The sequence below is a fragment of the Trachinotus anak genome, unplaced genomic scaffold, assembly GCF_046630095.1.
Source record: "Trachinotus anak isolate AG129_WGS33_773 ecotype Australia unplaced genomic scaffold, CSIRO_AGI_Tana_v1 ptg000001l, whole genome shotgun sequence".
NCBI lineage: Eukaryota > Metazoa > Chordata > Actinopteri > Carangiformes > Carangidae > Trachinotus > Trachinotus anak.
In genome coordinates this window covers 13715658-13730000 of record NW_027273852.1, presented here as the reverse complement: position 1 = coordinate 13730000, position 14343 = coordinate 13715658, and the positions used below count along the sequence as shown (strand labels likewise).

General features: G+C 42.8%; 1 protein-coding gene across 5 annotated transcripts in view; it reads left to right on the top strand.

Moving 5' to 3' along the window:
- The window catches only part of LOC139621792 (cyclic AMP receptor-like protein A), a 49413-nt gene extending 35070 nt beyond the window's left edge, over positions 1-14343 (top strand). For 4 of the 5 annotated variants that reach the window (XM_071478681.1, XM_071478651.1, XM_071478673.1 and 1 more), the window contains 2 exons: positions 4833-4980; positions 12543-14343. In XM_071478681.1, the coding sequence (XP_071334782.1) occupies positions 4833-4980; positions 12543-12716 (322 nt within the window). In that variant the 3' untranslated portion in view covers positions 12717-14343. Of the gene's footprint in view, positions 1-4832; positions 4981-5663; positions 12513-12542 lie in introns of those variants that run through there. The other variant, XM_071478667.1, reaches the window with a different exon arrangement.

Sequence of the window (14343 nt, the reverse complement as noted above, 5' to 3'; positions counted from 1 at the left end):
GTTTCTCTCGCACGTAATCTCTTTTGTTTGTCTCGCTCATGTCTTGCTGTCTGTCTTTTTGGATATCTCTCCTCCCTCTGCTTCTCTGCCTCCTCTGCTTTTTAGTCTTTTCCATTCAGCCTCACTCCTTCAGCCCTTTCCTCTCCTCTCTCCTCCTCCTCCTTCTCCTCCACTGCTCTTGGCCCTCGTTCCCCTTCACAGCCTCACTCTTGCACATTCTCACCTCTTTATCGTGTACTCCTTTCCTCTTCCACTCTCCCTCTCTCCTTCCTGTGCAGTGCTGACACTCGTCTCTGCCCGGCCCCCCACCTTCCTGTCTCTCTTTCTCTCTCTCTTGCCTGCTCTTTCTTTCTTCCTTTCATTTCGCTCTCCGTCTCTCCCTCGATGGAGGGGAAAGGCTCTTCGCCTCTAATTGCGGCTGTTCCGTTGCCATGGCGCGTGTTGCTCAGCGCTGTGAGGTGCTGCTTGCGTGCGTGCGTGCGTGTGTGTGTGTGTGTGTGCATGTGTGTGTGTATGTGTGGCAGGCAGATGATTGCTTGCTGCCAGCTCTCGTTTCCCGGACGCCGATCGCGTTTCTTTGCAGCAGCAGGAAAAAAAAAAAATGAGACGCCAGAAATAGCCCCCCTTCACACAGACCCACTCACTCTCACCGCTGCGCTGTCAGAGAAACACACACACGTAGGCAGACGCACACACAAACACACATATCCACTGCATTTCTTCTCCACCTGACATCCTCAATGCATATGACCTAGGTTATACTTTATGTACACACCTCTATGCACATGTACAGGTGAGCTGTGTGTTTATGTACGTCTGCATGTGTCCGACTTTCTCTGGGTCCGTGTGTGTGTGTGTGTGTTTCCTGCATCTCTAAGGAGGTTGTGTGGGGAGTCCTGATTTATTTCACCTTTAATGGGAAGTGAAATGAATGTGAGCAGCAGCTGGTCTGGTCCTTGGAGATACAGCGGCAGGCTAACCCAGAAAACAGGCAGCGGCACTCTGAAATGGTCCTTACTCCGACAAGCGCCAGGACACTCCACTAGCTGCACTGTTGGCTTTATTTTAAGCAGCGTTTAGGCATTTCTTTGACACCCTGACTCAGAATGACTTACAGCAGGTAGGTTGTCATTACAGGTTTGTCTCCAACCCTTGGCCAACCCAACTTGTGGTTTTCTTCCTGTCACAACTTTTCAAAGGGTTGTTGGAAGGTAAATGGAAAGAGATTAATGGCAAATAAACCTCCCAACCTCACATTGCAAAAGAGGATAAAAGAGGATTATAACCAGATTTGTGGACGAATCTCCATAATCATCTTCTGTGCTGTTCAGCTGTAGTTCTCAATGGGTTTTTAAGGGCAGAAAAAAAACTAGCTAATTTCTGTGCTTCTTAGTTAAATAAAGGAAAACTGCCTCTAATGTGTAATTTAAAGGTGCTGAATCTTTGACATTCAAAGAAAGAAAAAAAAATTCCATCCAAAGCCATGTCAGTATGTTTGATCAATTAATTCCCTCTGTAATGCTATCATGTGTGGTCTGCTTCCATAATCCACCTGAAAGCACAATAACGAATCACCTCTAACCCTACATACAAAGAGTCAGCAGGTTCTTGTTACCTTCATGCGGATTCATTCATATTAGAGGAAGTTGAGTCAACATCATTCCAGCTCACAGTTTGAATTACTTAACTAAATATGAGCACCAAGTAGTCTAATTCTGTTGGAGAAAATGGCTTAGATTTAAAACAGATAAAACAGGCTAAAACAAAGCTAAACTGCAAACTAGCATTTTTTCCATCACCTGAATCACTCCCATTTCTTACAATATAATGAGAGCATAGCCAAGAAAGGACTAACAACAGAAAACCCACACTGGACATAGGGCTATCACACAAGTGTTTGCTAAAGACGCTACATAAATAAAAATGTGCTGCAGTGTGTCATTTAAATCTTTCTTTTTTTCTTTTTTTTAATCATTTTCTGAGCTTTTTAAAGCCTTTATTAGACATGACAGTGAGAGAGTAACAGGAAAGTTGGGGAGAGAGAGAGAGAGGGGGAATGACATGCAGCAAAGGGCCGCGGGTTGGATCTGAACCCTGGGCTGTTGTGGTTACCAGGTGAGCCACCGAGGTGCCCCCAAATCTTTTTTATATTTCTTAGTTTGATAGTTGCAAGAGCTGGGGAATGGTCCTGTCAATGGCTTCATATTCCCTTTGTGGGTGCGTTGGTATTGTGGTATTGAGGTGGTCAAAATTAACTTTTTATCCAGTTTTAAGCCACTTTTTTAAGATACACTTTTTACACCTTCATCGTTTTCAACAATGTATTTTAATCGGCTGAAGGATTTGAAAATGTTTAGCAACCCAGATTCAGTCCATCTCGAATGTCCTGTGTCCGCCAAACAGTGTCAGTGAATCAATGAATTTTAATGTGAAATTGCTTTATTCAGCATTTCTACCATATTTTTATTCCCTGGTCCATTTGTTATGGAGAGGAAGACACGTCTGTGGATAATTCGGCTGCTAGTAAAAACCTCCTGAACATCTGGTTCATAAATTAGCAGAGAAACAATCAAAACAAAGTTCAGCAGTCTCAGCTCCCAGTACTTCCCTGACGTCCTGTGTCCGCCATACAGTGCTGGCGAAACCCTGACTTTTAATGTGAAACTGCTTTAATCAGTGTTTTTACTGGTTCTACTCACTGGGTCTGTTTGTTTTGGAGAAGAGGAGACACTGCAGATAATTCCGCTCCTGCTAAAAACCTCCTGAACGACTGAAACTGAAGGAATCTAAAGCTTACGGCAATGGTGGTTAAGACACCACAACACCCATGATCCCATGTGATGTCCCCCAAACGCCATCTTTTGTTATTGTTTTGATGGAGAAACCCCTGGTGGCAGAAGTGACATATTGTGCCTTTAAAGGATAAAGCTGGGAAAATGTTTTTTCTTTTGCCAGCAAATAACAGGACAAGTACAAAATGTACTAGGAATGTGTGCGTAGTGAAAGCATCATTTGTCCAAAAGCTTTGTAAAACATGTAGGCTATATGATCCACACAGTTGGGGGGAAAAGTTCCTTCAGTATAACTAATGCTTGATACTAAGATGATACTAATCTGCAGCTGAAAATACTTCCCAACAAATACACAATTTACTCCAAACTGCAGTTCCCCATTGTTTTGGAAATTACTTAGACTTAAGTAAAGAAATTAAACTTTATCTTTACAATACCTTTTTAAAGATTTACACTTGTGTATATGTTGGGGCTGGACATCCTACAGGATTAGACATGGCATTGTACAAATTATGTCATTGGAAGTTCTTGAAAGTTCTTGAAATTCTTTTTTTAATATAGTGATATTGTTTCATATTTTTTCTTTTGTAGGTCTGTTGGAATAGGCAGTAAGGATGTAGTCATGGTGTAACACATTACATTGTTTTGTAAAACACATTTGATGTACAGTATCTGTACGATATAGATATTGTATCTGTATGGAAATTGTGGTGTGTCTGCCTGTTGTGTCGTAACTTGGCTGGCATCACTATCGCCACCATGGCTTGGGTTTTCCAGGGATGTGCGTGGTGCTCGTCCCGTGATCACAACATTGGCAACACTGTTGTGAAGTGATTAATGAGGAGACTGAGCAGTGCTATTACTGAAGATTTCACCAAAATCATGATCCTTTTAAATAACTGGGGCAAGTTTCAGCCTGTGACAGTCACATAGAGATGAGTGACTGTAATGTCTCACGTAACTTCTTGTAACCACAATAAAATAGTGTTTTTTTTTCTTCAGATGGCTGGTTTTGTATTTTCCTTCCCTGCAGGTCATAAGTAGGTTGAGGATGACTTTCCCGACCCTGAGGTCAACCATTGCGGCCACTTAGTTTACTCTGAACACCCAACCCTGGACCACCGCACATGTGGACAATGCTGTGAGCGGTGCGCGGTTTGATTCTCTCGCTAATAGATCAATAAAAGACATTAGCGGCGGGCTAACCCGGCGAGCAGCACTAATACAGGGTTAATCCAGGGTTAATGGCTGAGCAGCATCATTCTCCGAGGCAGCCATTAGTTCGCAGCCACACCACACAATATCAGGTTCCCCTCCTAGTCATGCCCCAGGCTCCCAGAGAGATAGGCACATGGAGGGAAATTGAAAAGAAAAGAGGATCACCCTCATGAGTCAAGATGAAAATGAGATATCCAGACAGATGAAACCCAATGCGAAGAAATGGGAGAGATATCAGGGAAGGGGAGTGTGTAGTGAACGTGCATGGAATGAAAAAGGAGGAGGAGATGGGTCGGTGAAATTGTGGTCAGGAGAAGCAGGAAACTGAGATGAGAGAAAGGGGAGAGAAGGAGAGGAAGGGAGTTGAGCGCTACACTTCTCCCTGTCCTTGTAAAGTGCTGCGTGCTGTCAAAGCGGCAGCCAAGAATGTGTCAGCCCAGCCGTCTCACGCTGCCTAATGGGCTCTTAAACGCTGATATAAAGCTCTCTCGCTCTTTCACCCTCCCCTTTTTCTCTCTCTCTCTCCCTCTCTTTTCCAGCCTCTGCCGCTCGCTCTCATTACCTCTCGTTCTCACCCTGTCCCTCACTCTGTCACTCACTTGTCCTCTCTCTCTTTCTGTCACTCTGTCGATCAACCTCTCTCTCTCTCTCTTTCCCCCCTTTTTCCTGTTGCCATCGCTCTTCTCCCTCTGACTTCACCTTCAGTTACTCCATCCTCCCCTCTGACGCTCTCTTGCAAGTTGTCTCTTTATTTACAACTTTTTTTTAATGGATGAACTCAACACTCTCTCTCTGTGTCTCTCTTTCTCCATCTCCCAACAGGCTCCATAATGCCTTCTACCCACAGGATCCATCCTTCTCCCTCACCTTGTTGCACGTCCTGTCGGCACCACTCCATGGCTTGGCCAATGCCTTTGTCTTTGGCCTGGATAGGGATTGGTGGAGCCTACTGAGCCCTACTGGCATGCAGGTACAGCAACTGCAGACATGTATGTCTATGACCCCATTCAGACATCTTAGTTTAATAATAATAATAATCTTTATTTGTAAAGCACTTTTCTAACCCACATGCTTCACACAGAGCAGCAAATTAAAACAGCAGGTCTTACAAGGTAGCACCTTACTGTGGAAAGGGGTCACTATAGTCAAATCACTTCTTTTCTAGTATAACCTAGACGATAGCTTGTTAACATTCGCAGTACAGCAGAGGCTGATGGGAATGTCAATAGTTTTGCAAGTATTTCGTCATAAACCAAAATACTGAACCAATTCAAATTTTGATGTGAGGTTAGTGATAGATGAAAAGTCAGGGGATAACCAAAGTTGCTGCACTTCATCCTGAGGTGGACAGGTATATCTGTCCCAAACCTCAGGGGGATACAGATTCTGGGGACATGAATGTCATAACATTTCACAGCAATCACACAGTGTTTTTGAGATACACTGTATTTCAGCATGGATCCAAGTGGTGAACCAACCAACCAACACTGCAATCCCTAGAGCTTTGTAGCATTGCTGAAAAAAAAACATCACTTTAACAAACAGATGCAGGCAGCACTGTTACAGTTTCCTCATCTGAAAAAGCTTTTGTAAACCTCTGAATTCCATCTCTCCATCTGTCCGCTGCCATGTACTGTTGTTTACTCCTTTCAGGGTCACAGGTGGCTGAAGCCTATCCCAGAATTCTGCGGGTGAAAGGCTTATGACTGAATGATTTTTATTTGTGTGTGTGTGATTTAAGTCCCTGCATGCTTGAAATGTAGTAGAATATTTTTAATTCTGGCTGTACGTGTGAGAGGGAGGATGTCAGTTGTCAGCTAAAGTAGAAGCATATTTAGAGACAAATGTGTTACAAGGACTTATGCAAAGCTTTTTTGGGAAATAACGTGGACATACTAACACTACTAATATTGGACAATCCCTGTTTTATGCTCTATAAAGCTCTCTAAATTAGGTCTGTCAAAACAGGTTGTCTATTGAGTGCTTAAAAAGTAATGCAAGTATTGGGGGAGATTGGCGCCTTGGGAGACCTAACCACCCCGTGTTCAGAGCCAGACAAAATCAAAGAATCATCCAAGTGTCCTTTGTGGATCATTTCTCATTGGGCTTATTGCCAACTCTTTTGTGTGCACTCCACTTAATCTGAATTAACCATCTTTACCAAGGAATTGCAATTTCACCATCATGTCTTGAACCAAACTTGTGGACCATGGCAATAGAAATGGTAGAGCCAGGTTTTCTCAGTAAAAATGAGAGAGCTGACTAATAAGGCCACATAGACACCACAGTCATACTGCAGAAACTGGATTTTGAAAGTCACCAAACTCAGTGCCTGGTGAGGTAATTGTTGAGTCATTGAGGTTGATTAATAAACTCGTGATGCTCTCTGCTGATTTATGTGTACTTGCTTTACTAGTTCAGAGAATCACAACACAGGTCATAAAATCTCAACAAATGGGCGCCAGATAAATACAAAAGACTTCTTCTCTCCTCTTCAAAAACTGACAGTGTTATGTTTAAACCTCTTTATTTAGTAAAATAATCCTAACTTTTCAAACACATCAAACTTAATATACTGAACATATTTCAGTCAGTTTTCAAAAGGTTTTGAGGTATGATTGCCAGCCCTTGACAGGATTAGTAACAAGATGAAGTCAGATTAAGAAGTAAAATAAAGCTAGCCTCTCTCATAAACACATTGACACTGGACCCGTCTGTCAGTCTGATTAGCTAAAAAACAGTGACACAAACCTGTTTATTTGCATAGTGAGCGAAGAGGTGAGATCCAATCATAAGTGGTCACTCGAGATGCATATGGAAACAAATGTTAATGCCAGGTCTGAGCAGGGCGCTAATTCTCCAATCAGGTCCCATTAAAAGAATGCAGAAGAGGGCACATCTAGATGATGTAACTATAAGGGCGCCAGTCAAACTTTAAACAAACGAAAACAATGTGGAAATCGTGTTGGAAATATGCCATTTTTGTTCAGTGAACTTTAAAGTCACGTGCTCCATGTATGTCATCATTAATTTGCTAAACCAGTTGCAATTGCACTTTGTTGCATTTTTCTTGTATGGATACACCAACTTTTTTTTTTTTTTTTTGCTATCTTTCCATTGTTTTGAAAGTTTGACATTTCCTTTCAGGGGTTTATGTACAAATTGAAAATGCGCATAAAAACAGGAGGGTGGAAATGCACCTCCTGCCTTTGTAGCATAAGCAACATGTTAGCAGCGCAGCAGCAGGAGTCCTCAGTCAGTGTCTGCACTGCCGTGCCTTCTGACACATTTTGACAGTGCTCCAAGCCCAACACACAAACCATATAGTAAACACATAAAAGAGATGAAAATAGAGTTAGAGCCTGAAAACACAGATTGCAGTTAAGAGCAAGAAAATGTTATCAAGATCATTGCACAGCCAGTGTAGACAGCTTCAGCCATCAAAATTAAAGCTGCTTTGGCTGAAACAAATAGTCGATTGACACAAAATTTATTGGTTTCAAGCTTAATAATTCATCACTCATTATAAGTAATTTTTCAAGCAAAAATGCAAAAAATCCCCAGGGAATGGTGCTGCTTTTCTTAACTTCTTAACTTAATATCTTGCCGTTTGGGACAGTTGGTTGATCAATTAAAATTATGATAATTTGGCCTCTGGGAAATTGTGATGGGCATCTTTCACTGTTTTCTGACAGTTTATAGATCAAGTGGTCAATTGAGGAAAATAATCAGCAGCTTGATCAATAATTAAAGTGGTTGTTACTTGTAGATTTTTCTGATGCATCTGTATTTCATAGTCACTATGTAGGAATGCTGAACAGCAACACTAATGTAACGTTTTAGTTAACCAATGTGCTAATCCTCAATCTTTTTCTACTTCCCTGTGTTGAGCCGTCTTCCTAGTAAGAAATAATTGCTTCAGAATGTGTAATTACACTGCTCTCCAGATTGACTTGTACCATCTGTCTCAGGTCTTCACACATCACCTATGCAGGAAATAATTGTTGGGTCTAGTACCAAAATCCCCTTATTTAAAGAGTAAAATTGCAAATTGCTGGGTTCATTTTTTTTTTTAATCTCTTTTTCAAATGGGGCTTTTAGGGAAATGTAATGAAGACAAGATGACAAGAAGAATGATATTTTTTCTGATTTGAACCACAAACCACATTGGTTGCATTTCAATAAACACCACAATCAATACAGTTCTCCACAGATTTGTCTCAATCTACAAACATTGACAGTATCTGCGGATATGAGCCGGACATGATATTGAACCACAAGCAAAAAAAAACTCTGTGGTCTTAGTTCACATGTACACAAACAAACACACACACACCACACATATTGTCACCTACTCAGTATCACCAACCACACTGATAACGGGTCATGAGCACAATGTGAAAGACTGGAATGTGTGGTATGACCTTCAACCCAAATGTCAACGTTGCACTGTGGTGAGTCGGGAGAGAGAGAGAGAGAGAGAGAGACAGAGGGGTGAAATGGAATCTCAGTGTGTTCGTAAATCACACAGAAAATGCTGTTTGTGTGTGTCAGAGAGAACGAGACAGAAGGTGAGAAAGAAGACGACAGGGAGGCAGAAAGAGAGGAGGGAGAGGGGAGGCAGATACAGGCGGCATGTGTGGTCGTGCTCTATCGTGACTAACAGCCGGTTGTTATTCATCTTGGCATGCGACTCCCAGCAGCCCCCACACATCAGGTGTGAGATTGGCAGAGGAGAGGAGGGGTAAAGGGAGAGAAAAGGGTGGTGATGGTAGTGGTGGTGGTGGGGGGGGTTTTAACAGCATCAAAACATTCATCTCTCATCGCAACGGATCTGTGCTTTCCTACGAGACAACCCCTCCTTCCAGACCTGCCGCCTCTGGCTCACTCACCGTCTGTCTCTTGCTTAGTGTCCATGCTCTTTACCTGTGGTGCTTTCAGAGGCATTTAAAGGACAGGCTCAGATTTTTTCTGTCTGTCTCTTTTAATACACTACTCACATGCCATATATATGCTGAAAGAGCTGTTGGTGACTTTAATCATTCCTCCTCCCCATACTGGGCTTGGAGATCCACTCCTAACTTGACTGCAATGGAAGAAACAGGACACAATACATCACCATTATACAGTGTTATCATTCGCAGTATAACACAATCAAACCACCAAACTACAAGTCAGCCAACCAACACACACTGCACCACTTAAACTTGGTACAGTCTAGTCCACAGGTTTTCAAACTGTGAAGCGAGCCCCCCATGGAGGTGAGGAAGAGATGAAAGAGAGGTGTGTAGGGAGAGACATGAGACAAAGATCCTGCCTGTGGTGAAAAGGACAGGTGCGTGCCACTGATTGGGCAGCTCAGCAACATGGTCAGTATTCACTTTGTGTCACAGCAGCAGTGGATGTGACACACCACTCATGGAGGCAATTAAGGTACCAATACCCAAACGACTTCTTCTTTGAGACATAACAGAGTCAAGACTGGACACACAAACGTGATACATGCATTTTCATTTTTTTTTGGTTCAGTGTCACGTACAGGGTGGTGCTAACTAGTGTCCCTGTTGTATAAATATCCATAAACCCACTTATAAATTCGAGAAAAAAGATGCTTCATACATACCGAACCTGCCTGAGAATCGTCAGATTTCTAAGTTTTCTTCAGTATCACAGTTGCCCAGTGGTAGTTGGTTGTACATCCATGGGCACAATGCAAACTCCGAGCTAATTCAATATATTACCAATGGCACCAGTTTGCCAAAACGTAAAATAATACAGGGTTAAGCTAGTGTTGTACTTTTTACATCCGCATATATGCAAGGGTTTGCTTGGGTCCACAAGGGTCAACGTGATGTAAATGTCATCATCAAAGGGTGTACGTGCGGCTCTGTGCGGACATACCAAGAAATTGGCATGGACATGTGGACTTACTACAAGGGCACCAACTGCACATGTGCTCCTCCAAGTGGACTAGAAAGAATTATAATAAGAACAACTATGTGTCCGTGGTGTCCGCAGCTGTCCGTGTGTGCGTCCTCAGGGGGGTATAATTGAGGCCTTTCAAAAAGGGGGTCAAGTTTTAGCCCACAGCATAACTCACTGAGGGTGGGTGGGGTGGGGTGGGGGTGGGCCATCACAGTTTTCTCAATTTTGTCTGAGGCTGGGCCCAGAGTGTCAGACCTTGAAAACCCTTGGTCTAATTTATGGAGATTAACTTGATATAGTCAGTTTCATTTCAAAAGACCTCTACCCCTCTCTCAGGCCTCTGAATCATGGCCCTCAGCTCTGATATGTTCAGTGATTCAAATAGGTCCGGTGTTGTGCTCCTTAATGGCTGCTTCCCACAACCAACCAATCAGAGCTTCCTAGACAGGACTAAGAAATCAGGATATCATTCTTCTAAATAGCTACAGTAACTACAGTCATGGAAAGTGTGGATGACGTTGATGCAGCCATACAGGTTGTTTTAAGTCAACCCGCAGAAATAACTTGCATCACCATTTTGTTGCTCTTTTGTTGCTCTTAGCAAGTGCTAATGCAACTTCCATGTCAACTGAAAATGGCACCGGTGGGATGGGTACACCACTTGCTACCGATTACCGGTTACTGCAAAACAAAACATCCCTGACTCCCAACAAGAAACTGGCTCGTCGTCAGGCTCAATGAATGAGGACTGTAGCATGTCTCCAAATCTTAACTGTGAACTTTTCCAAAACCAAAAAGCATCTGTGCATCTTCTCCTCAGTGTGACAATGACATTCTTTAAGATCAGTCATTTAACTGCCAGTTATGTTTCCTACAATTAAGCGAACAGACACGAGTGAAAGGTTTGATACAATGGTCTGTCACACAGTGCTCTGAAATAAGCGCCTAAAAATAGTGCCCCCTTTTGTATTTATTGAAATCTGAATTGTGACACCAAGAATGAGGATTGAACCAAATCATGAGATTCCCAAAGGTCACACCGCTTCCTGTTTTCTGTGCAATAACGCTTTCAAAAGTTCAGCAGAAGTTAGAGTTAGTGCAAACAAAACTAAAACTAAGTAGCGTGTTCCAGTTACAAACCTGCTGCATGTAAGTTACTAAACGTGTCGTCTAATTACCTGCCTAACATGATTTCTGCCAGGATCCTGGTCTCTGCGTGCATGTAAACATACTGCTGTCTCTCTGCCTTGTATTGCCTGCTGTATCTAGTCCTCCGTTGTTGTTTTTTCTTTATCTCTATTTCTGCACTGTATGCGTGTCTGTTCCCCTGCCTCTGTTCCTTGTAACCTGCTACAGCATCTCTGGCATTTATCTCTCTTACATTATTTCTGCTGCTCTCCTTTGTGTAGCATTTCCCTTCCACCTGTGCACCCCCCCCCTTTTCCCCCTTTCTCTCTCTCCTTCAATGATATTGATCTGCATTCTAGCCATACAGCTGAACTGCCTGTGGCTCTGCAATGAGCTCACCTCTCACTTCTACTGTGTGTATGCGAGTGTGCATGCAGGGAAAAGCTGCTCCCAATCTCGTATCTCTCAGTTTCACTGCAATCTTAGACTACGTCAACACGGTCACGTTGCTGAGTTTCAGCTGGTGAGATTGCTCTCTGTCATAACCTATACTATGTTTTAAAACAGTCAGATTCACCGTTTAGTCGTTTTCATTTGCACATTTCTGTTTCTGTTGTCAGACAACCGAACAAGCATGAAAAAATTATTTTAATGTGGGCCACAAATGTTACTCGGGGACGTCACTCAAATCACCTTTTTACAATCACAAACGTCTCTGACTAAAGACACATTAATACAACTTCATGACATGATCAGAAAAGTTTTGAGGCAACAGAAAGTCGCCTTCTTATCTTCAATGCTGCACAGCTGCAGACCAGGTTTTAGTTTTCAAAAAGCTCCACACTAAAGATTTTCTCCTGTCCTCACCTAACAGGCGCTTCGACAGCCCTGTGTTAAACTATGCTGTCTCAGACACCGGTGTGAAGGTGATATACGGTTCAGGAAAGGCCAGTTTGGGTAATAAATCCATCAGTTTGAAGGCTTATCAGATGACAAAGAACTGAACAACGCTTTCAAGATTTTACACCTCGAGAAAATCAAGCAAATCTCATATCTTACATCACAATGATTGTGAGGGAAACAGTAGAAATACAGCATTCATGCATCAAAGTCCTCAAGTAATCTGATTAAAATGGAGCCAGTTACAAATTCTTTTGTCAGTCAACCTTGCATTTGGCTTGAGCCCTCTGCATGAGCACAGAATGTTATTTTGAGGTCTATTTCACAATGAATGGCGGCCTGTCATGCCTCCTGTGTTTGAGGCTTTATGTGTGAACAAGAGTTGAAACTCAACCGGCGTTTTCAGATTCATCAACTCAAGGGACGATGTAAAACACCAGCTTAGTGTGGATGGATGGTCTGAATGGAGAGAGAAAAAGAAGCATTTTCCAATTTGGCCGGCCTAGTGTGAACATCTTCTTTACACCAGCACAAATAGTGTGTGTTAAATTCCAAACTATGTGCGTGTGTGTTTTCTAGCTGGCTCTGCAGTCGCGGCTGTGTGACAGGACTCGGATCGGAGAGTACCACCCCGGGGCTGTGCGCTACACACAAGCTGACCTGGTCAACCTCAGCGATGATGACGACGACGACGATGACACCAACGTGCTCTTCTACTCTCCTGACATGACCCTGAAAGACCGAGGGCCCTGAGAGAGAGAGAACTAGACAGAGGGGGAGAGAGAGGGAGACAAAAGAGCTGGAGGGAAGGAACATGAAGGAGGGTCACAGCCAGAGAGAAACGCAGCGGATTAGAAACTGAGAGGGAGAAAAAGAGGTAGGGAGGGAATGGAAGAGAAGATTGGGGGGACAGTCAGGCAGATAGAAGCCGGAGATGAGCTGTCAGGTTCCATTATTAATCCCCATCCTTTACTATTTAATATCCTAAAGACACACACACACACACACACACACACACACACACACACACACTCACTCACTGTACAGAGCCGCAGCTCCCTGCAATACTATCATCAGAGAGGAGCAAGAAAGGAGTGGCTTTAAAGATCCTCCTAATGTTAAAGACATCTGCTGCATCCCAAAGGTCTTAAAACTGTTTCTCCCTCTACACCATCATCGTGACTCCTGCATTCTGCAGCATTTTGGCATACCAAAAAAAATGAAAGAAAGGAGAAAAAAAAAAACATAAAGGACTGCTGAAAGGCAATCATAACAAAGTGTTAGTTTAGCATTCGCAGCAATTACCTTTTCACATCTCTGCAGGAGATGAGGTGAAAAGCACGCCTTTCAAATAGCACCCTGTGTGTCAGACATTGAGATTGATCCCAGTCCAGGTACTGAACAATTTTCCTGCCAATAGGTGGGAGGTGGGTTACAAAAGAAATATAGAAAGGTGGCGTTTTAAAAACAGTGAAGATGACTTGGTAGGACAACTAAGTCCCAAAGCACCAGTGTTGCTTACAAGAAGCCTCTCCTTCCTCAGACAGTATTTGGTTCCTGTTTTCCTCTTTGTATTACTGTTAATGCAACTTTCGCACAAGTATTCCTTTGAATATTTTGAATAATTGTTTTGCATTTTTTTATGAAATACTAAACTTGTTTCTTGTACTGTATTTATAACAGATCAATATTCTGTATATATTTAATTGTACACTCTATTTTTGTACGTGCCTTGGACTGGAATGTGAAGAAGATGCTCCTTTTGGTCCAAACCTGCTGCTCTCACGTGACAGTTGATATATAGCCTTATGAATAGCTAAAGAAAAACAAAAAACATGTTCTTAGTCAAACAAACACACACATGGACACACATCACACATGTTTCTTTCTAAGGTGCCTGTCAAAACAGGTTTGGAAAGATGACACACAAGGCACCTACGGGATAGCAACAGCTTTTGACGGTTCATCATCTCATGGCTTGTGTCAGTGATGCTGAGGGGACATAGCTGAAGTGTGATTGGCAGGATAATAGAGTCACTTTATATTCAACCTAGGCCCATTTGGTTTTTCCCATATGTAGGTGGTTTCATCACCGTCCGTGCACACTGCCAGCTGTCAGCTGCCTCTCTGACAAGTTGAACTAATGAACTGACACTTGACCCTTTTTACCCTTGAGTTGTTGAACTTTTCTGCTGGGCGTCAATGACACCAGAGTGCAACTTTAGTTTGCAGTTCACAGTGGCCCACCACTGAATTACACACACACACACTCACAGACACACTTGCACTGTGCCCCTACCCCTCTTTTGGCACTGTTGCTCTTTTTACTTGACTGTGCACTCCATCAAATAAATGAGCAGGAGAGACATTTCATAACAAA